This window comes from Lepus europaeus, chromosome 19 (assembly GCF_033115175.1).
Source record: "Lepus europaeus isolate LE1 chromosome 19, mLepTim1.pri, whole genome shotgun sequence".
In the NCBI taxonomy this organism is placed as follows: domain Eukaryota; kingdom Metazoa; phylum Chordata; class Mammalia; order Lagomorpha; family Leporidae; genus Lepus; species Lepus europaeus.
The window spans coordinates 3164341-3183813 of record NC_084845.1 but is presented as its reverse complement, the minus strand read 5'-3'; the positions used below and the strand labels follow the sequence as shown (position 1 = coordinate 3183813).

Below are 19473 nucleotides of genomic sequence, written 5' to 3'. Positions count from 1 at the left end.
CGGCGTCTGCAGAGCCCATCTTGACCCCTGGGTACCACAGGCAAGCACAGGAGCTCAGGGCAGCACCAACCAGGTAGTGGGGCCCAGAGGACTTCTGTGCAGCCGGGCTTGGCGTCCTGGACTCACCGCAGCGGCTCAGAGAGGGGCAGTGCCTGGGGGCCGGGCAGGGCGGTGGCCACAGGCAAAGGGAGTCCAAGAGAAACCGGAAGTCAGGTGAGAAAGGCGGCTGAGCCCGCGGGGATGCGACAGTGCTCCAACTTGGGCAGGGGTGGAGCGTTCCGGGACTGGTTGATGAGGTCATCCCCGGGCTGCCCATCCAGGGCCTCCGGCTGTCCAGCACGCTGACTTCAGGACTGGAATTGTCTCTGGACACAGCCCCCTGCCGCCACGCTCGAACACCCAGGCCAGACCCTGGCCCTCCCCGACGCCCGCCCGGTGCAGTGGTGAGGGAACTTGTCCCAGCCGCACGGCTCTGAGAATGGACGTGAACCCCTTCTCAGATGTGGCCCAGACTCGGGATCCAGGAGGCCGGGGCTGCACCGCCTGGGGGCTGCATGGGGAGGGGAGGAGTGGGAGCCCCGGCCTGGGGTTTGAGCCCAGGGTGAATGGCGGTGCAGCCAGTGTGGCTCTGCCCGAGGGGCTGGGGGTAGTGGGAGGGAGTAGGGGGAGGCCCAGCTGCTCTGAGCGTCACTGGGGTCCAGGAGGTGGCCACTGTGGATGCAGGTCGGGGGAAGTGACCAGGAGCCATGGGAGAGGTGGTGACAACCAGGGAGCGGGAGGTGAGGAGGCCGGGGCCCCCGACTCCGTGTGTGTGTGGGGGGGAGGTGACCAGGAGCCGTGGAGGTGGTGACAACCAGTGAGCGGGAGGTGAGGAGGCCGGGGCCCCCGACTCCGTGTATGTGGGGGGGAGGTGACCAGGAGCCATGGAGGAGGTGACAACCAGGGAGCGGGAGGTGAGGAGGCCGGGGCCCCCGACTCCGTGTGTGTATATGGGGGTGAGGTGACCAGGAGCCATGGAGGTGGTGACAACCAGGGAGCGGGAGGTGAGGAGGCCGGGGCCCCCGACTCCGTGTGTGTATATGGGGGGAGGTGACCAGGAGCCATGGAGGAGGTGACAACCAGGGAGCGGGAGGTGAGGAGGCCGGGGCCCCCGACTCCGTGTGTGTATATGGGGGGGAGGTGACCAGGAGCCGTGGAGGTGGTGACAACCAGGGAGCGGGAGGTGAGGAGGCCAGGGCCCGGCTCCTGGCTCCGTGTGTGTGTGTACATACATGTGTTTGTGTGTGCCTATGTGTATGTGTACATGTATGGGGGGGAGGTGTTCAGGAGCAGCAGAAGGTGCTGGGAGGAGACCTGGTGGTGGGAGGGGGCGGGGTTAGTGGCCTGGGAGGGAAAGGAGGCTGGGCCCCATGGGGAGGAAGTGGGCCCTGGCCCTGCCCAGGAGTGTGGCCCTGGCTGCACAGTGCCTGGGTGCCCGCCCCAGCCCTGGACCATCACCGCGTGACTCAGCCCTCTGTGGACAGCCACAGCCTAGAGCAGCCCTGTGTCACACAGGCCCTGACCTCAGCAGGCCTGTGGGGGTGGGTGGCGGGCAGGTGGGGGGGCAGGGGGCGGGGCCTGTCATCTGAGCTCCCGCCCTCTGCCCCAGTCTCCTGATAAGGGGACTCAGGTTACAGTTGGGGAAACAGGGTTAGTCACGGTCACGGCTGAACCCTGGAGTTGAAGAGCATCTTCCAGGAGCCCCGCCCCCGCCCCAGGTGGGAAGCAGGACCAGGCCAGGGTCCACTCCTGCATCTGGGGACAGGCAGCGTTGCAAGGGGCGCCTGCCCTGCTGGGGCTGCCGGGATGAAGGGCCCGGCCTCGGGTCATCCTGTAGTCACTCAGCCACAGAACCCAAGGGACCTGCATCGGAGGGGGGGCAGGAGAAGGGCACTGGGGCTCAGGGGCGGCAGGTGAGGGGGCAACGGACGCGGGGCAACGGAGCCCGACGGGCAGCGGGCAGGACGCACAGCCAGGGAGGCAGCAGTGGTCAAAGAAGACCCTCCCCCCGCCCCGGGACCCTGGGAGGGCTGGGCTGGCTGCGGGGAGGGGCTGAGTGGCGGTCGTGCTGGGGACACTGGGTGCCATTGGGTGGGCCAGTGTTGGGGCCCCCACCTGCTGGGTCTGTGCGCGCCTGCCGCATGCCCTGCGCCCCATAACCGGCGACAGCAGGGGCACCCGGGGCGCGCATTAAGAGCCATCAGCAGCAACGTAACTTTATTTGCGGTTTAGAGGTTGGGGAGCGGGGTGAGGTAGGTCCCCGCGGCCGGGGGCCGGTGCCCCGGAGGAGGCCGCGCTCCGCAGTCAGATTTTGCCGGCGAACGTCCCGTTTTTGAGCTGCTCGTTCCAGCGCTGCACCTGCCGAGGCGGCGAGCGGGGGGGGGGGCGCGGGCTCAGCCTGGGCCCGAGCCCCCTCCCGCGCCTGCCCCCGGCCCGGCGCGGCCCGCGCCCGCTCACCCAGCTCATGGGGCACAGCGAATGGTACACGCGGTAGTAGTACTCGCAGGGCTGCGGGCTCTTGCCGCGGCGGTGCGCGTTCTTGACACAGCGGTGGAAGTCTGCGGGGGGCCTTGGTCACAGCCAGCCACGCCCACCCCGGGTGGACACGCCCCCGGGCCGCGCGCCCCAACCGTCTCCCCGGGCCCCCAGGTGGGGCTCCCCCCAGCCCGGCCCGCCAGGCCTCACCCAGAAAGTTCTGGTAGCAGTTACGGGTCTGGTTCTGGTTGGGGAAGCGCGGGTCGAAGGGCGGCGTTGTCCATTTCCCCCTGGGCACCTTCGGGGCGCTCTCGTTCACCATCCACGGAGGCGGCAGCTCCTGCGGGGCGGGAGGGGGCTCCGTGGGGCCTAGGGGGCGCCCGCCCCGCTCCGACCACCCACTCGCCCCGCTCCGGACCGCCCCTCTCCCCAGGGCCCCCGGCCCCAGGCGTGATGCCCTCCCCTCACCAGATTGACAGCAGCGCGGCGGGGCTTGTGGCTCCCGGGACGCGAGTGGCGGCGCAGGGGAGGCCGTGGACCGCGACCCTCGCAGGAACGGCTGGCACGCGCCCCCTCGCACCCCCCGCCGCGCGTGGTGACGCCCCCTCGGGGCCCCGCGCGCGCCCACACACAGGCACGGAGGCGGGGCTTTGGCCGAGTCTCAGATTCGGGCTTTTAATCTGCGCGAAGCTGGCGGCCCCGCCGGCTCTCCCGCCCCGCCCCCGCCCCCCAATGTACAAATGTGCGCACAGACAGCTCTGGCCGCTGCCGGGTGGACAGCGCCCCCGCCCGGCGCTCGCCGCGCTCGGCTTCCAGTCGGGGTGCACGGCACCCTGGAGACCTGTGGGGAGGAGGAGAGAGTGGGGAGGGGTGCATCGGGGCTCCTAGGACACCCCCAGCCCTCCATCGCCCGGTCTCCAGGGCCTCGGGGTGGGAGTGGGGTACCTGACCAAGCTGAGCTCTGCTGGTCAGTTTGCCGGCTGAGGTTGAGCCCCTGCATCCTGCTACTCAAAGCGCAGAGACCGCTTGGTGCTGCGGGAGAGAGAAGCCAGAGGGGCTGCAGCTCGGGGCCAGCCGGCTGTGTGCGTGTGCCGGGTGCAGAGCGCCGGGCGCCATGAGTGAGTGCGGGCTCTGGACAAGAGCAAGCGAGGGCTGGAATCTGGGTGCGTGGCTCTGGGCCCCGGGTCTGTCCTCCCTGCACAGCTGACGGCTTGGGAGGAGCGGGGCTGCCCCCTGTCGCCCGGGCGCCGTCACTGCCCTCGCTGGTACCCCGGGTGCATTCCCAAGGCTGGGTGGCCTCCGGCTCGCGCTGCCTCCAGGAGTCTCCTCGCCCTAAGGACGCCCCAACCCGCGCGCAGCTGCTCCCCCGATTCCTCCTCCACCCCCAGCCCTGCCCTGCCTGGACATCTCTGCCTGGCTTCGTTCCTTTTCTTTTTAGATGTTATTTATTTTTATTTCAAAGGGGACAGAGAGAGACACCTGCAACAGCCAGGGCTGGGCCAGGAGCCAGAACCCGATCTGCGTCCCCCCACCTCCCGGGGTGGGTGGCACCCAAGTCCCTGAAGCCATCAACCGCTGCCTCCCAGAGTTGCTTTAGCAGGACATAGGAACTGGAAGCAGAGGCCGGATATGGGGCACAGACGCCCCCAGGACACCTTAGCCCCTGGGTGTAACGTCTGCCCCGTCGGGATCCTAACGCTGGCACAGGGCGCCTGAGGGTGCACAGGCTGCCGCAGCCTGGCCAGTGCGCCCTCTGAGTCCTTACCATACCACCTCCGTGCCGATACATCCACAGGCCCCTCCTGGTCCTCACCGCCTTCCTCGGGGAGCGCGGGGGCCCCTGCTGCCTGCCGTCCTACCGTGCCTCCCGCTCTGGCCCTCTTTTCCTGGACACCTTGGCCCCTGTCTGTCTTTGCCTCCACCGGCCTGCAGGGGACCTGAGCAGAGACCAAGGGCATCCCAGATCTCTGCCCGGAACTCCCAGGGGCCAACGGCCTCTGCAGAGTTCCCGATCCTCCGGGAACTGCTCCCCTAGGGGGCAGCGTTGAGGCACAGTGGTTAAGGCCTCCCGGCGCCCCCAGGTCGGAGTGCTGCTTCCAGTCCGGGATGCAATTTGTTTCCTGTCCAGCTCCCTGCTAATGCATCTACCTGGGACAGCAGCAGCAGATGGCCCAAGGACTTGAGTTACTGCCACTCACCTGGGAGACCCGGAAGGAGTTCCTGGCTCCCGGCTTCCACCTGGTCCCAACCTGGCTGTTGTGGCCAGCTGGGCTGTGATCTGTGTGTGTCCCCCACTGCTGCCAGTGGTGGCCGCTCCCCCTGGGGCTCCCGGCCACCCTCAGCGTCCACAGCGTCCCGATGCCTCCGCCACCTCCCATGCCCAAGCCGCCGTCATCTCCCACCTAGGGTGTGGCAACGGCCTCCCCCTTCCTGTCCGCCACATAAACTAAGTCCCCCCATTCTGCCCTGCACCCCCAGCTTGCTCAGTTGGAGCCCCATCCTCTACCTTGTCCCACACGACGGGAGGCTCCTCTGACGGCACCAGGACCCCAGGCGCTCACTCCTGCCCCGGTGTCCTGCAGGGCTGCCCCCCCCCCCGTCCCGATGATCTCCTGGTTTCCCCCTCCCCTCTGTCAGGTGTTCCTAGCCCCCCTGGGCAGGGCAGGATGTCCCTGTCCCCCACCACCCCTGCCCCCACGGTCGCAGCCACACCCCCGCTGCCCGGCGCAACCCTCTGGCCCACGGCATACAGCAGAGGGGCCCGAGTGGCCCAGCCCCTCCACCTCGCCCAGACAATGGAGCGTGCAGGTGCAGTACCTGGTTGAAGGGCGGAGCTCTTCCTTGGGTACCGCCCCCTTGTTGGCCTCCTTCTCCCTCATCCTCTCCATCTCCAAGAGCACGGGCAGGAGGATTTCGGAGGACGACCCCATCTTGGCCAGGGGGTGTGGCTTCGGCGCCCTCCTGGGATCATGGGGTTTCCGCGGGCGCTGCTGGGGCGCCTCGGACATGGTGTCCGCCCTGGTGGGGGGCGGCGCGGGGAGGTGCGGCTGCGGCAAGTCCTCCCAGCGCGTGGCGGGCAGAGGGATCGGAATCTGGGAGGAGGCGGCCATCCTGGGGCTGTTGGGGGTGGAGGCGGGCTGGGGGGGGCCCTTGGAAGGCTCGGCCGGGCACCACTGCGGCGGCTCCCTGTCGGCCCGCCGTGGCGCGAACTCCCTCCCCCAGGCGTGCACCTCCACCTGCTCCCTGACCACCACGGGTGTCCTCTCCAGCAAGGACAGCCGGCTGGAGCTGAAGGGCAGGGCGGACGCCTGGGAGGTCACGGAGAGCCAGGAGGGCATGGAGGCCACGGCGGGCCGCGGGTGCTGCTCCTTGGAGCTGGCCATGATCATCAGCTTGGCCAGGGCGAGCCCCTCCACGGAGAAGGGCCGGTTGTGCTCCTGGCGGGGCCCCTCGACCGCCAGCTCCCTGGTCTTGATCCACTTCTTGTGCTGTTCCACCTCCTTGGACTTCATGCCGGGCAGCTCCACGAGGGTCTCCTCCTTCGCCTGGTGGGCCCTGTCCTCGAACTTGCCCCGGCCCCGCAAGCCCTCCAGGGCGACCTCCCGGGTTTTGGTGACCAGGAACTCCTTGGACTGCTTCTTGGTGGTGGTGAAGGGCAGCTCCAGGGTGGTCTCCTGGGCCCTCATCTCCACCACGTCTGTCACCTGGGCCCCCACCAGCACTGCCGGCTGCGCTCTGCCTTCCGACCGGATTCCCTCCAGCAGCTCCTGCCCGGGGACCCCCACGGGCAGCAGGGCAGCATCCCCGGGGGGCTCCCCCCACGCCGCGTGGGCGTCGGGAGCGCCCTGGTACTGGGGAGGTGCTGACGCAGCCTTCTGGGGTGGAGGTTCACTTGCTGGGGGAGGAGGGGAGCCGGCCTTCTGGGGAACGGCACCTGCCGGCGGGGCCTGCTGCGGGGGTGGGGCAGGCACGGCCAGGGCCTTCTTGGGCGACTGGCCACGGCGGATGGCTCGGGCTCTGTGGGGAAGAGGTCCGAGGGGGGTCTTCCGGCGTGGGACAGGGACAGCAGGCGCTCTCTGGGAGACAGTTGGTGCCATGGAGGTCTTCTGGGACAGAGCAGGCACTGCTGGAACCTTCCGGGATGGAGCATGCAGGGCTGGGGCTTTCCGGGGTGGAGCGGGCAGGACCGGGACCTTCTGGGACTGGTCGACGATGAACGGCGTCTTCCAAGGCGTGACAGGGGCGGAGGGGGCCTTCCGGGAGCTGGCGGGCCTGGCCTTGTCGCTGGGCCTGGGGAACGGGGAGTAGGGTGGACAGAGGTGGATGGCAGGGGGGCCGGGAGCCATGCCCAGGGAGGAAGAGGACAGCGTGCTGGACTCGGGGTCCATGAGCTCTTCGATGTCCTGCTGCCACAGCAGCATGTCCAGGTGGTCGTAGGAGCCCGGGAAGGGGAAGACGGTGCTGTCCCCCAGGGCGCAGCGCGAAGGCGTGTCCAGGAGCCGCTGCTGCTCGGAAGCTCTCTGGGAATCAGGAGTGCCAGCCTGCCGGGGACCCAGGGTCAGCACCGGGTGGCCCCCCAGCCCCAGGAGTCCAGCCCCAGCCCCCTCCTCCCCGGGCCCCCAGGCCCCATCTGTAGCTGGCCTTCTGTGAGGACTGAGCTGGGTTCACGGTGTTGGAGATGATGCTGAAGATGGTGCGGATGGTGATGCTGGCCTTTTCTGGGGGGCGGGGAGGGGGACCGTGTGAGCCCTCCGCGCCGGGAGCCACAGGCGGGGCCGCGTGGCGGCGGTGGGAGAAGGGGGTTGGTCTCACCGGACACGTGGATCTGGGTCTGAGACCTGTCTTCCTGGGCGTCCGGGAGGGACCTGCGGGGACAGCAGTGTGGGCCAGCGTCCCCGGCCCCCGCCCCGGCCCCGCCCCCGCGTGACGGGACCCTGGCCCACCTCTTCTCCATGGATTTCTTCTGAAAGTCGGCGTGTTCCAGCTGCGACCAGATGAGGGGCACAGAGTCGCCCACGGCCTGCGACTTGAACCTGCGCTTCAGCGCCTGGCAGTGGGCGCAGGAAGAGACCGTCAGAGAAGGTGGGCCCGGACCCCTCCCGCTCCCCACCCCCACCCCGGGACCTGCGCGCGGGGGGGGGGGGGCAACCCACCTTGGCCTTCTTCTGTTTCTGAGATGTCACCGTCTTGTAAGGGAAGGTGGGCCCGGTGGCTGTGACTGGGGAGGGAGAGCGAGGCGGCAGGTCAGGGCCCTGGAGGGGTGGGGTGGGGTGGGGCTCTGGGACAGCCCCCGGGAGCTCACCGGTGTTTCCGCTGTAGCACTGGTTCTGTGGAGAAGCAGGCGGGAGGTCAGGAGGGGGTCTGCCCTCGCCATGACCTACCCAGCCCCAGACCCCCTCCCCTCCTCCCTTAGCCCAGGAGTTCAGGCCCCAGCCCCGTTCCTGGGGACACTCCTGCTCCCCATTCCCCGTGGGGTCTCCAGGCCCTGCCGCCTCTGGGCTCTGTGGAGGGGGTGCCCCACCTGGAGGTGCCAGGTGGAGGCAGGCGCTGAGGCCAGGGGCAGGTCCAGGGGGGGCGTGTGCAGGGTCCTGGGGGCCCAGGTGGTGGCAGGCTCCCGGAGCAGGTTGATGAGGCGGATCCAGCGGTCGAACAGGAAGCCCACCTCGTGGCCAGGGGCGTCCAGCTCCAGGTAGTAGTAGCGGCCAGTGACCAGCCGCAGCTTCAGGCGCCAGGTGGACAGGTCGTGGACGTAGAGGTGCGCCAGGTCGAGTGGGATCATCCTGGGGGGGCGGGAGACGGGTGGCTAGAGCAGCCGGCAGGGGCGGGGGCGGGCGGGGCGCGGGGGCCGCCCGGCACCTGGTCAGCACGAGGCTGGAGCTGTCCCTGCCCTGGGAGGGCTGAGCGATCAGCAGGATGTCCGGCAGCACCAGGCCGGGCAGCGAGGCGGCCACGCCCATGGTCAGCCTGTTGGTTCTGTGATGCAGGAACACGGGACCCCCGCGGTTGGTCACCTGGGGAGGCGGGGGAGGGTGGCTGGGACCACACATTTCTCCAGCACCCCTCCACTGCTCCCCGCTGTGCCCCCTGCTGCTGAGACCCATCCCAGGCCTTCTTAAAGCCTCCACCCCCACCGGCCACTCCCAAGGCCGGGTTCTCGCTGCCCCGCCCCTGCCCCCTCCGCCCCCCGGGGCACAGGCAGCTGGGGACCTGCACAAAGTTACTCTCGAACATGGGCAGCGGGCGCAGGGGCAGGTACTCGCCCCTCTGGAGGGTCTTCTGCAGCTCGCCCAGAATGGGGACCCACTTCGGGGGCCCCTGGGGCAGCTCAAGGAGCCGGATGTTCCGCAGCCGCTTCATGGTGGTGGGGGGAGCGTGGGGGGCCCAGATTTCTGGACCTGGGATCCCGGGGTGCTCCCACCTTTCCCCCTGCCCTACCCTAGCCCACAAGCCTGGGTTTTAGGGGTGTCAGGAGCTCTGCGGACACAGACAGTGGGACTTCCCCAGGGCTGGGAGACTCGGGACGAAGCCATGGCCCTGCGGGGGTGGACAGCACTGGCCTGGGGGAGGAGTCCTTGGTAGGGGGCTTTGTGACCTCATCAGACACACAGGGGACAGTTCCTGGGAACTCTCTGGGGGGCCGGGGGCCGGAGGCTCCCTCCTCCAGGGGCTTGGCCTAGAGTCTTGAGGGCTGGGGTGGGTGAATCAGAACCGGGCGCCCAGCTGGGCACCCCCACCCCCAGGCCTCAACTCATGACAGCGCAGGGTCCCGGCAGACCGTGGGTTGCTGTGAAGGGGTGACTAGCCAGCCGGGTCTGCAGGGCAGTCTCAACCCTGCCCGAGACCCAAACCCTCCCCGAGACGCCGAGTCCCCGGGTCTGATGGGAGCGGGGTCCGGGCACCCCACCTCTGGGGCATCCAGGCGCCGGTACAGGGTCGGTTCTGTCCATCCCCAGCGGAGGGGGGCCCTTGGCCCCTCTGAGGGTTTCTGGGGGGGGGTGTTGAGGGAGGCCAGTATCATCATTCTAAAAATAGTGTTTATTTATTTATTTTTTTTGGTAAGTGTCATGCAAAGTACACAGTGGTGGGAATGCTGGAAAATACAGACAAGCACACGCGACAGCAGTCAGCCCCGACCCCGCTCCCCGAGGGCAGCTCCTCCTGGGCCCTCATCGCAGGAGGAGGAGCCCAGGGGTGGCTCTCGAAGCGGACACCTGCGTGTCCCCAGCGGCCTCCCCTCTGGCTGGCCGGAGGCTGCTTCCCGTGCGCGGTCATCGTGAGCGTGAGCCGGCAGCTGAGCCCCGCAGAGGAGCTGTTGGTCAGCGGTGACCACCTGGAACCTCTAAACACTGACCGGCGACCTCTGACAGCCACGCAGAGCTCGCTGGTCCCCAGCCAGTCTCCTCTGCCCTCAGAGAAGCCACCCGCAGGTGGACGACGTGTAGGACAAATTCAATTCCCCCTTCTCTGAGGTCCCTCACATACACGTACAACACCCAGGCTGGCTTTGCCCTTCCCGCCCCACCCCAACATGGAAAAGTAATTGTTTAATAAATAAAATATGCTTCCCCACGCCCCACCCCCAGGCCCAGAGGGGTGGGGGCCGGGAAGATAACTGTGGACAAACTATCAGAGACCCAAGATCCTAGGATCCCGGGGCCTCCTCCTCCCACCCCATTCCCCTTCAATAAATAAGTATAAATAAGGCACAGTCCCCTCGCCCAGGTCTCCTGCAGGGACTCCACCTGGGGAGAGGTAATGGGGGGTGACCCCCGCCACCACCACCCCCCAGTGCCAAAATAAATAAATAAATAAGATCTGGCTTCGAAGCACGATGTGGCCCCGGGCCCAGGTCACAGCCGGGTCTTGAGCAGCAGCAGCCCTCGCACGGCCCAGTCCAGGGTCAGGTGCAGCCCTCCAAGGATGGCGTGGGCAGCCCTGATGCCGCCCCAGGCCGAGGCGGGCGGGGCCAGGGGGGGCGCCGGCGGGTCTGGCGGTGTCTGCGGCAGGGCCAGGCGGGACATCTGTCAGGAGGAGGGGACAGGAGGTCAGCCAAGGACAAGGGGCCCGTGTCTGGCGTGGGGGTGCGGTGTTGCAGGTGGACATCTGGGGCTGGGGCTGGGGCTGGATTTCAGAGAGCGCCTGGGGTCAGGCCCCGGATCTCAGCGCTGGCGTCTCGAGGACCAGGCACTGGACTCACGGCCAAGGTCTCAGAGCCGGAGCTGGCGTCTGAGGCCCAGGGCCCCTGGGGTCAGGCCCAGGCGCTGGGAATCTATGGATTTTCAGTCTCCTAAGGGTCTGGGGTCTTACAGACTCGCAGTTTGGCATCTGAGGTCTCAGGGTTTCAGATGTTGGGAGCAGGAAAGGGGCTCGGGGCTCGGGGCTCGGGGCTCGGGGCCTGGGAGTCTTGGCTCTGAGGGCCCGGGATCTGTGGAGCGGGGCCAGGCCCTCACCATCTGAGTCTGTGCCCTCGAGGTGTCAGGATCCCAGGGCTGGGGTCAGCACTGAGGGTTTCGATGTCTCAGGGCCAAGTCTGGGGGCGAGGGTTTGGATTCCCGGGACTTAGGGCCTCCAGGGAGCTGGGGTGCAAGGCCTGTGGCTTCAGGGTGGGCAGCTTTGGCCTCAGAGTCTCCGGAGCCGGGATTTGGGGGCCACAAGAGGACGGACTGTGGGGTCTCAGGTCTCCGGTGGAGGCTGGGAGGTTAGGGTCTGGGGCCTCGGGGCCACAGGATCTTGGCGACATGGGATGGTCCAGCTGGGTCTAGGGTCTGGGTCTCAGGTGTCGAGGTACGGGGGCCTGGGGTTTCTAGGCCCAGCCTGGGGTGAGGGTTGGGGTCGGGACCTACCAGCAGCTGCAGCCGGCGCAGCAGCCGGTCCAGCCGGGCCTGCAGGGCGCCCAGCTCCGGCTCCAGGGTCTTCAGGGAAGGGACCCCCGCCCTGCGCAGCCACTGCACGTGCCGCAGGTAGGAAAGCAGATCGGCTCGCAGCCTGGTCAGCACCCCTGGGAGCTGGGGACCGGGACGGCGGCGGTGTCAGGGTGCTGCTGGAGGCCTGCTTGTTCCCCCCCTCCCCAGTGACCTCACCCCTCCACCGCCGCCCCCCACCTCCACCCCTGCCCCTACCTGCAAGGCTCCCAGTGCCCCTGCGCTCATGGCCAGGGTGGGCAGCGAATCCAGGTTGTGGTCCCCTTCGGCGGGGAACTTGTCTTTCTGCGGGGAGGGGGGGAGAAGCGGTGAGGGGACCGTGCCCGCCCTCAGGCTCCCTCCATCCCCTGCCACCCCCGGAGCCCAGAACCTGCCAGAACCCCCACCCCCACCCCGCGCAGTCATTCCGGCTCTGCCCCAGGCCCACGCCTCCAGTCTCCTACCAGCTGCGCAGTGAGCTGCCGGGTATCCGCCAGGAGCGAGCGGGTCAGGAGCACCGTGCTGTCCAGCTCCGCCCGAGGGTCTGGGGATGCACGGGGAGGGCCAGGAGGTGGGCCCGGGGCAACAGCTCTGTGTGGCCACAGGCTCAGCACGACCAGGACCAGGCGGCCAACACCTGAGGGCAGGAGCAGCAGGGAGCTGTCAGGACTGACTCCCGGTCCGGGCAGCAGGGCTGGGGGCCCAGACTCCGGGGTCTGAGCCGGGGGAGCCTGAGACCGGAGGCGCTGGAGGTCCTGAGTCCCAGGGCGGAGCTCCCCCGGGCAGGTCGAGGGCCAGGCGGGCTGCCCTCTCCCTCCCAGGCTCTGGCCGCCCCGCCCGTCGGAGCAGACGCGGCCCGGGGCGGGTAGACGGGCCGGGCGTCTCCCGTCCGCCCCCGGACGCCGGAATCTGGGCCCCGGGGCGGGGCACGAGGGGGGAGGCACAGGCCAGAACCTGCCCCCTCCCCGGGCCCCGGAGCCTGAGCCGGGCTGGGCGCGGGGAAGGAGCCAGGGGCCGGGGGCCGCGGCCCGGAGACTCCGGCCCCCCTCCGCGGGGCCGAGCCCCCGAGCCGGCCCCTCCCGGCGAAGGCGGCCGGGCGCACCTGGGCGGAGAGGCCGGGGCCCCGCGCGCAGCCGGAGCCGCCGAGCCGGGACGCGAGCTCGGGGCGCGGGGGCTGCGGCCCGCCCCCTGCCCGGCCGCCCATCCCCCGCTGCCCCGCCCACCCCGGCGGCCGCCAGCCAATCAGCGCCCCCCGGGCCGCCCCGCTCTTATCACACCCCCAGCCCGCCCCCTGCTCCGCCGCCGTCCGTCCGTCCGTCCGCCTGCCGCAGCCGTCCGGGTCCGCGTCCCTGCCTCTCGGCCCTCGCTGGCCGCGGGCCGCGCTCCCTCCCGGGCTTGCTCGCAGCGCCGCTGGGCTCGGTGCCTCAGTTTCCCCGTCCCGGGGGTCTGCGTCGTCCGGCGCCCTCTGGGGTCCGCCGCCAGCCTCTGCCCGTCCTCCGCGGGCCCTGTCCCCTCGCCCCTCTCCTCTCGGCCCCCACCTGGCCGGCTTCTCCCCTTGCCGGTGCCTGGCTCTCCTCCTGGATCCCCCCCACCGTGTCTGCTCCCCGCCTTCCTCCTCCTCCTCTCCCACCCCACGAACTTGAACCAACTTACAGTTCATGTCCCCACAGGGCCAGGGGTTCCTAGGGCAGGGGCAGGGAGCTGGGGGCCTTTAACCCTTCCCTGTCCGCGGCCTGGGGAGGGGAGGCATGAGCTTCGGCAGGAGGGCCGCGGCAGTGAGGGAGTGTGTGTGCCTGGGGGGTTATATAGGGGGCCGGGGCGGCGGGCGGGGGGCAGGCGGCAGGGGAGGGCGGCCTGACACATCCTGACTCACCCTCCCTGCCTGCCTTTTCCATTCAGACCCAGCCGGCTCTCGCAGGGCTCACGCCGCCGCCGCTCGGAGGAGGGCACGGAAGAAAAAGTTGGAAAAGTTGAAAAGGGAGGGGGGGTGGTCGGAGAGAGGCTGGTGAGGTCATTGGCGTCCCCTCCCTCCACCTCCACGGTCGGGGCAGACACACACATGGCTCTGGATCTGGGGCCTCGCTGTGGGTGGGGGGTCTGGCTGGACCAGGACGGGCGGAGAGGGAGATGGGGAGGCAGGAGAAGAGAGGCATGCGGGGGGGGGGGGGGGGAGGCAGAGGCGCGAGGGAGAGATGGAGAGACTGAGACATCGGTGAAGAGAGTGGTTCAGCGAGAGGAACAGAGACCCAGAGAGCTGGGTGGGGGCAGCCGGGAGACGCAGGGGAGAAGCCGGCACCACCGCACCGGAGTTCGCTCGGCAGGCGTGGGGAGTGGTCCTGGGGGTGGAGCAGACGGAGGAAGGCGGCAGGAGAGGCTCTGGCGGGAAGGGATGGAGGTGTCTAGGCTCGGACGGGGCGGGGGCGGGGGGGGGGACAGGTGACTGAAGAATGCCCGGAGCAGAGACGCCAGGCCGGGCGATGAGGCCCCGAGCCACAGATACGGAAGCTGTGGACACCAGGATGTCGGGGACTTGGCAGTGGGTGTGGCGAGAGGCAGAGAGGTGAAGGTGGGAGAGGGCCGGATCCAGATGCCAAGGATCCAGGGGCGGCGGCGTGCGGAGACGCTCGGGGCGGGGGGGGGTCTCCGCCTGGAGCCCCAGCTTCCTCATCCGTGAAGTGGGGACAGAGAGGGCAGCCCCCCACCCCGAACGCCGGGGAGAGGATAGACTGAGCTCACGCATGTGAAGCATCAAGTCAGCACTCAATAAATGTTAACCATTGCTATTTTCACCGTTAAATTTTATTACCACCACGTCCAAGGAGACAGAGAAAGATGTAGCCCCTGGGAGAGCTGGGAGGGGTGGGAGTGATGGACGGGCAAGGGTGGTGAGTGGGCTGGGGGCACCGGGGCAGCCGCCCAGGGCCCAGGGCTGGCAGCAGGAGCCAGAGCCCTGGACAAGGCCAGGCAGGGGGGGGTGGAGGCAGGGGAGCTGCCAGGTAGGTAGGAGGGGACCCAGAGCGGGAGGGGGAGGCAGCGATGCCCACACAGGCATGTAGGGGTGCAGGTGGCCGGTATCCACAGCCCGGCAGGAGAGGGACAGGGACGCCACCCCAGGTCACCAAGGGCCTCCCCCGTCAGAGGAAGATGGGGCTGGACTGAGTGGGACCCCTGCGAGGCCCCCTAGGACTGTGCTGGGCTGGCCAGGTAGCTCTGGGGGTGCAGGACAGCAGCAGGCCTCCCCTCCCCATCTGCCACGGCTGGGGGAGTGACGGCTGAGGTCCCTGAGGAGGTGAGGTCACAGCCCCCCAGGGTGGGACATGACCTCACTGCCTCAGGTGAGAGCCTGCTCCTCTGCATCTCTCTCGGCTGCCCCCTCCAGGCCCCCCAGGGGCCCTCCGCAGCCCGGCTGGCTCCCGCAGGGACCCAGGCCTCTGACCACTGGGTCTCCGCCCCTCAGGGGGCCTGTTTCCGGCTGAGTCAGCGTGGGGGGCCCAAGGCTGCGTCAGTGAAAGGAGAGCTGACGTACCCCCACCCCAGACCGGCGGGGCCAGCCAAGGTGACTCAGGCCACTGGCCCGGGGGATGGACCGGCCCGAGGGGATGGGGCACTGGGCCCGGGGCCAGCTTGGGGGCAAAAAGCAGGGATCCGGAATGCCAGCCGCCGCCACCTACAGGGATGGGGGGCCAGCCCCTAGCCCCCTTTTCCTCATCTCAGACCCCGTGGTCCAGGCCCCCGGCCCCTCCTCCTTCAGACCAAGGGGTCCAGGCCCCCAGCCCCTCCTCCCTGAGACCCCGGGGTCCAGGCCCCCGGCCCCTCCTCCCTGAGACCCCAGGGTCCAGGCCCCCGGCCTGGGGGCCTGAGCCTTCTTTTTGGGAGAGTGGTGGAAGGAGTGTTGTGTGCGGGCAGTCTGAGTCTGGGACAAATCAGAGGTTGGTTTCTTGTCTGGGTCCTCCCCTGGGTGGCATGGGGACAGACTTCCCCCTCCTGGGGGTGGGGGTGGGGGCTGCAGAAGGCAGGGGGCACTGATCGGGGCTCCTGGGTCTTCCCTGGGCTGGGGTGAGGATGCTTTGGGCCACTTCCATGGCAGCCAGGACAAGAGAGCGAGCGAGCGAGCCAGCCAGCCAGGGACAGGGCTGGGGAATCCCAAGGAAAGACAGATGACAGAGAAACCGAAATAGGGACAGGACCACAGAGACCCAGAATGAGAAGACAGAGCCGCAAATAAAGCCGGGGCCAGGGACCGGCGCGGAGCCTTGGAAACAAACGGGAGGGGTGCTGGGGGGGCGGGCTGGGAGACCCGTCACAGCCGCTGCGGGAGAGGCCCCTGGGACCTGGGGAGCTTTCCCAGGGGGGTCCTCGCTGATGTGCCGGCCCCCAGGCCAGGTGGGGCTGGCTGGGTGTGAGGTCAGCAGGTCCGGGGAGGCTGTGTGTGTCCGTCTGTCTGTCCCTGGGGGGTCCCGTCTGGCCTCTGGGGGGTGACGGGGCAGGCTGGCCACAGAGGCAGCTCAAACCTGTCATTAGCGGTGGGAGCCGTGCGGTGGGGGGCCTCCCTGTCCGAGCCGCGGTCCAGGGCCCGGCAGCCCCGCCCCCCCACCCCCTCCTTGATCCCTGAGGAATCCCGGGAATTGGGAAGTGGGTCCAGATGATGTTGACACAGGAAACACTCAGCAGCTGCCCAGCCTCAGCCCGTAGCCCCCTGACCCCCACCCCCGGCCCCCTGCCGAGCCCCCTCGGCCCTGTGTCATCTCTGACGGAGGCAGCCCGGGCCCACTCAGCACCCTCCAGGATGTTTACGGGAGGGGGTGCAATGACGGGGGTCAGACTCATGGTTCCCGGAGACTGGGGCTCCCTCAGACCCAGGGGTCCAGGCCCCAGCCAAACCCTCCTCCGTCAGACCCAGGGGTCCCAGGTCCCCCTCAGCCCCTCATCCATCAGACCCAGGGGTCCAGGTCCTCTTCCCTCAGACCCAGGAGTCTCAGGGCCCAGGCCCTCCTCCCTCAGACCCAGGAGTCTCAGGCCCCAGCCCCTCCTCCCTCAGACCGAGGGGTCTCAGGGCCCAGGTCCTCTTCCCTCAGACCCAGGAGTCCAGGTCCCAGGTCCTCCTCCCTCAGACCCAGGGGTCCCAGGCCTCCAGCCCCTCCTCCCTCAGACCCAGGAGTCTCAGGGCCCAGCCCCTCCTCCCTCAGACCCAGGAGTCTCAGGGCCCAGCCCTCCTCCCTCAGACCCAGGGGTCCAGGCCTCCAGCCCCTCCTCCCTCAGACCCAGGGGTCCAGGCCTCCAGCCCCTCCTCCCTCAGACCCAGGGGTCCAGGCCTCCAGCCCCTCCTCCCTCAGACCCAGGGGTCCAGGTCCCAGCCCCCTCCTCCCTCAGACCCAGGGGTCCAGGTCCCCAGCCTCTCCCCCTTCAGACCCAGGGGTCCAGGTCCCAGCCCTCCTCCCTCAGACCCAGGGGTCCAGGTCCCAGCCCTCCTCCCTCAGACCCAGGGGTCCAGGCCTCCAGCCCCTCCTCCCTCAGACCCAGGGGTCTCAGGGCCCAGCCCTCCTCCCTCAGACCCAGGGGTCCAGGTCCCAGCCCTCCTCCCTCAGACCCAGGGGTCCAGGCCTCCAGCCCCTGCTCCCTCAGACCCAGGGGTCCAGGTCCCCAGTCCCTCCTCCCTCAGACCCAGGGGTCCAGGTCCCCAGCCCCTCCTCCCTCAGACTCAGGGGTCCAGGCCTCCAGCCCCTCCTCCCTCAGACCCAGGGGTCCAGGCCTCCAGCCCCTGCTCCCTCAGACCCAGGGGTCCAGGCCTCCAGCCCTCTCTCCTTCGGCCCAAGCAGGGGATCTGAGAGCCCTCTGTGTTGCACCATGAGGCTGAGTAGCTATCAGACAGGCAGACTGGGGCTCATGGTCCTGACCCAGCTCCGTCATGGGAGGATTGGCCCCTGCCCCACCGGCTCATAGCTGGGGAAACAGGGTTGTAGGTGAGAAATGGCAGTCGTGCCCAGGAGTTGCCCCCTGCTGGCCAGCCCCCGTCCCTGTGCCATCAGGTCCCTAGAAGGTGGCTTCGTGGCACCAGGGGACTCCCGGCCAGGTGCCGGGCCTGGGCTCCAGTGCCCATTGTCTCCCCCTCCCCAGGCCCCCTGGTTGCTGGGGGGACCCTTCCCTAACAATGGGGCTCAGTGAGGCTTCGCTCTGCAGCCCCCTCCCCTGGTTGCCAAGGGGAAACTCCCTAGCAACGGAGTTTCCTGAGAAGGTGGCGGCCACCTGCCGCCGCCATCAGATTCCCCAGGAAAGGGACGCCCTGGCCTGAGTGCTCCCAGAGCCTCCCACCTCCCTGGTGTCCCGGTGATCGAGGGGGAGCTGCCCGGCCCCCAGCCCCTTGCTGGGCATCCCCTGCTGCCCGAGCTGCTGGACAGGTTCTCCCCGAGCCTGAGACCCCCACCTGAGCCCCACGCCCCAACTCTGGCTTGCTCAGGCCAGTGGGAGCCCACCCTGCACCTGCAACCTCCCCACAAGGGGACCCCTAGCAACAGAACTTGGAATCCTGGGGCAGGGCAGGTGGGCGGGGCCGGGCTGTTGCTGGGGTGATGTCCTCCAGGGCTCTCCCCACAGAGGCCCCAGGGGTCTGGGGAGGCGACATGGTGGGCTCTGGGATCCCAGTGTTGGGGCTTCTCCTGCTGGTGCAGGGCTCCGTAGGTGAGGGGGCCGGGAGAGGGCCAGGGAGCTGCGGAGGGGCCCAGCCCAGCCACAGCTCCTCAACACCACGGCTTTTCTCTGACAGATGGGAATGGAATCCAGGGATTCTTCTATCCGTGGAGTGAGCAGAGGCCGAGATCCTGGGGCCCCCAGGGAGGGGAGCCCAGGGCTGACTCCTGGGTCTGAGGGAGGAGCTGGGACTTGAACTCCTGGGTCTGAGGGAGGAGTGGCTGGGACCTGAACTCTTGGGTCTGAGGGAGGAGGGCTCTGGGGCCTGGGTCTGAGGGAGGAGGCCCTGGGTCTGAGGGAGGAGGGGCTGGGAGCCCGGAGGGATCAAGAGTAAGCAGGCAGGCCAGGCCTGGCTTTGGGGCCCCAGTGTCTGAGGCTGCCCACGGTGCCTGGCCCCCAGGCTGCGAGGGGGACGTGTGGGACCGGGAGAGCTGTGGGGGCCAGGCGGCCATTGAGAACCCCAACCTGTGCCTGCGCCTGCGCTGCTGCTACCGCGACGGGGTCTGCTACCACCAACGGCCGGACGGTGAGAGCCCGGGGCCGGGGCGCAGGGCGCGGGGCTGGCAGCGGGGCGGCTCCGGGTCTTCAAGCCGCCCGCTTTGTACAGAGAACATGCGTAGGAAGCACATGTGGGCCCTGGGCTGGACGTGCGGAGGCCTCCTCTTCCTGATCTCCAGCATCTGCCTGTTCTGGTGAGCGGGGCGGCCTGGGGGGGGGGGGCAGGGCCCTCAGGGGCCGGCGGATGGGCCCCTGGCTGACCGTGCCCCCCACCCCTGCAACAGGTGGGCCAAGCGCCGGGACATGCTGCACCTGCCGGTGTTCCTGCAGGGCAAATGCGACTTGTCCAGGACGGTCTCGCTGCTGTCCAAGGACCGGGCCAGCGAGAAAAAGACGCCGTCCGTCGGCAGCATGCCGGCCTCCCTGCCTGCCGAGGCGGTGGAAACCGGGGGCACGGAGGGGGAAGGCACGGAAGGGGGCGAGGAAACAGAAGGGGGCGAGGAGGAGGATTAGGGGCGTCCCTGGGGGACCCCTCAATAAAGATAGAGTGTGTAGCCAAACGGTTTCTTCTCTGAGAGCCGCGGGGGCAGCCCGGCAGGGGACGTGTGCGTGGCTTTGGTGTGTGCGGGGTCAGAGCCGAGGGGGACCTGGGCCGGGCAGTGGTCCTGTGTGGTGCGAGCTGGGTAGGACCTGGGCTGAAGACGACTCGGGCTGTGGTCCCGGGTGAGGTGAGCCTACGACAAGCGAGCTGGGGCTGGTGGGGTGGGGGCCGAGCACTGGGGAGGGCCAGGCTATGCCCAGCGTGTCAGACCGGGACATGCTGCACCTGCCTGCCGGAAGCTCTTCCACCGACCCACGGGTCCCTGTCCTGGACGCC

General features: G+C 69.1%; 4 protein-coding genes across 4 annotated transcripts; 1 reads left to right on the top strand and 3 right to left on the bottom strand.

Moving 5' to 3' along the window:
• Nucleotides 1-2260: 2260 nt before the first annotated feature.
• LOC133748777 (cytochrome c oxidase subunit 6B2) lies at nt 2261-3075 on the bottom strand. The gene is made up of 4 exons (XM_062177733.1): nt 2983-3075; nt 2725-2854; nt 2497-2597; nt 2261-2397 (listed from the first exon to the last, which is right to left on the bottom strand). The coding sequence occupies exons 2-4, from the start codon at nt 2834-2836 to the stop codon at nt 2344-2346; spliced, it is 267 nt and encodes an 88-aa protein (XP_062033717.1). The 5' UTR covers nt 2837-2854; nt 2983-3075; the 3' UTR covers nt 2261-2343.
• A 443-nt stretch (nt 3076-3518) lies between these two features.
• On the bottom strand, nt 3519-8871 carry GARIN5B (golgi associated RAB2 interactor family member 5B). The gene is made up of 10 exons (XM_062177609.1): nt 8722-8871; nt 8371-8525; nt 8036-8294; nt 7817-7841; nt 7668-7732; nt 7458-7561; nt 7327-7379; nt 7156-7232; nt 5332-7055; nt 3519-3546 (listed from the first exon to the last, which is right to left on the bottom strand). Exons 1-10 carry the CDS (start codon nt 8869-8871, stop codon nt 3519-3521), a joined length of 2640 nt encoding a protein of 879 aa, XP_062033593.1.
• A 682-nt stretch (nt 8872-9553) lies between these two features.
• IL11 (interleukin 11) lies at nt 9554-13176 on the bottom strand. The gene is made up of 5 exons (XM_062177728.1): nt 13068-13176; nt 11879-12051; nt 11634-11720; nt 11358-11519; nt 9554-10535 (listed from the first exon to the last, which is right to left on the bottom strand). Exons 1-5 carry the CDS (start codon nt 13072-13074, stop codon nt 10365-10367), a joined length of 600 nt encoding a protein of 199 aa, XP_062033712.1. The 5' UTR covers nt 13075-13176; the 3' UTR covers nt 9554-10364.
• Nucleotides 13177-17897: 4721 nt separating this feature from the next.
• On the top strand, nt 17898-19109 carry TMEM190 (transmembrane protein 190). Its single transcript, XM_062177730.1, has 5 exons — nt 17898-18089; nt 18175-18210; nt 18499-18624; nt 18706-18790; nt 18881-19109. Exons 1-5 carry the CDS (start codon nt 17981-17983, stop codon nt 19107-19109), a joined length of 585 nt encoding a protein of 194 aa, XP_062033714.1. The 5' UTR covers nt 17898-17980.
• Nucleotides 19110-19473: the final 364 nt, after the last annotated feature.

Coding starts and splice junctions, on each gene's coding strand:
- LOC133748777 (XM_062177733.1), bottom strand. CDS start 2,836: ATGGTGAACGAGAGCGCCCCGAAGGTGCCCAGGGGGAAATGGACAACG. Junction 2,598..2,724: donor CTGCTACCAGAACTTTCTGG/GTGAGGCCTGGC, acceptor GGCCCCCCGCAG/ACTTCCACCGCTGTGTCAAG. Junction 2,398..2,496: donor CGCTGTGCCCCATGAGCTGG/GTGAGCGGGCGC, acceptor CCGCCTCGGCAG/GTGCAGCGCTGGAACGAGCA.
- GARIN5B (XM_062177609.1), bottom strand. CDS start 8,871: ATGAAGCGGCTGCGGAACATCCGGCTCCTTGAGCTGCCCCAGGGGCCC. Junction 7,733..7,816: donor GTGCTACAGCGGAAACACCG/GTGAGCTCCCGG, acceptor CTCCCTCCCCAG/TCACAGCCACCGGGCCCACC. Junction 3,547..5,331: donor GAGCTCCGCCCTTCAACCAG/GTACTGCACCTG, acceptor TCTCTCCCGCAG/CACCAAGCGGTCTCTGCGCT.
- IL11 (XM_062177728.1), bottom strand. Junction 11,721..11,878: donor GGCAGCTCACTGCGCAGCTG/GTAGGAGACTGG, acceptor CCCTCCCCGCAG/AAAGACAAGTTCCCCGCCGA. Junction 11,520..11,633: donor GGGCACTGGGAGCCTTGCAG/GTAGGGGCAGGG, acceptor CCCGGTCCCCAG/CTCCCAGGGGTGCTGACCAG.
- TMEM190 (XM_062177730.1), top strand. CDS start 17,981: ATGTCCTCCAGGGCTCTCCCCACAGAGGCCCCAGGGGTCTGGGGAGGC. Junction 18,090..18,174: donor GCTGGTGCAGGGCTCCGTAG/GTGAGGGGGCCG, acceptor TTTCTCTGACAG/ATGGGAATGGAATCCAGGGA. Junction 18,211..18,498: donor GGGATTCTTCTATCCGTGGA/GTGAGCAGAGGC, acceptor CCTGGCCCCCAG/GCTGCGAGGGGGACGTGTGG.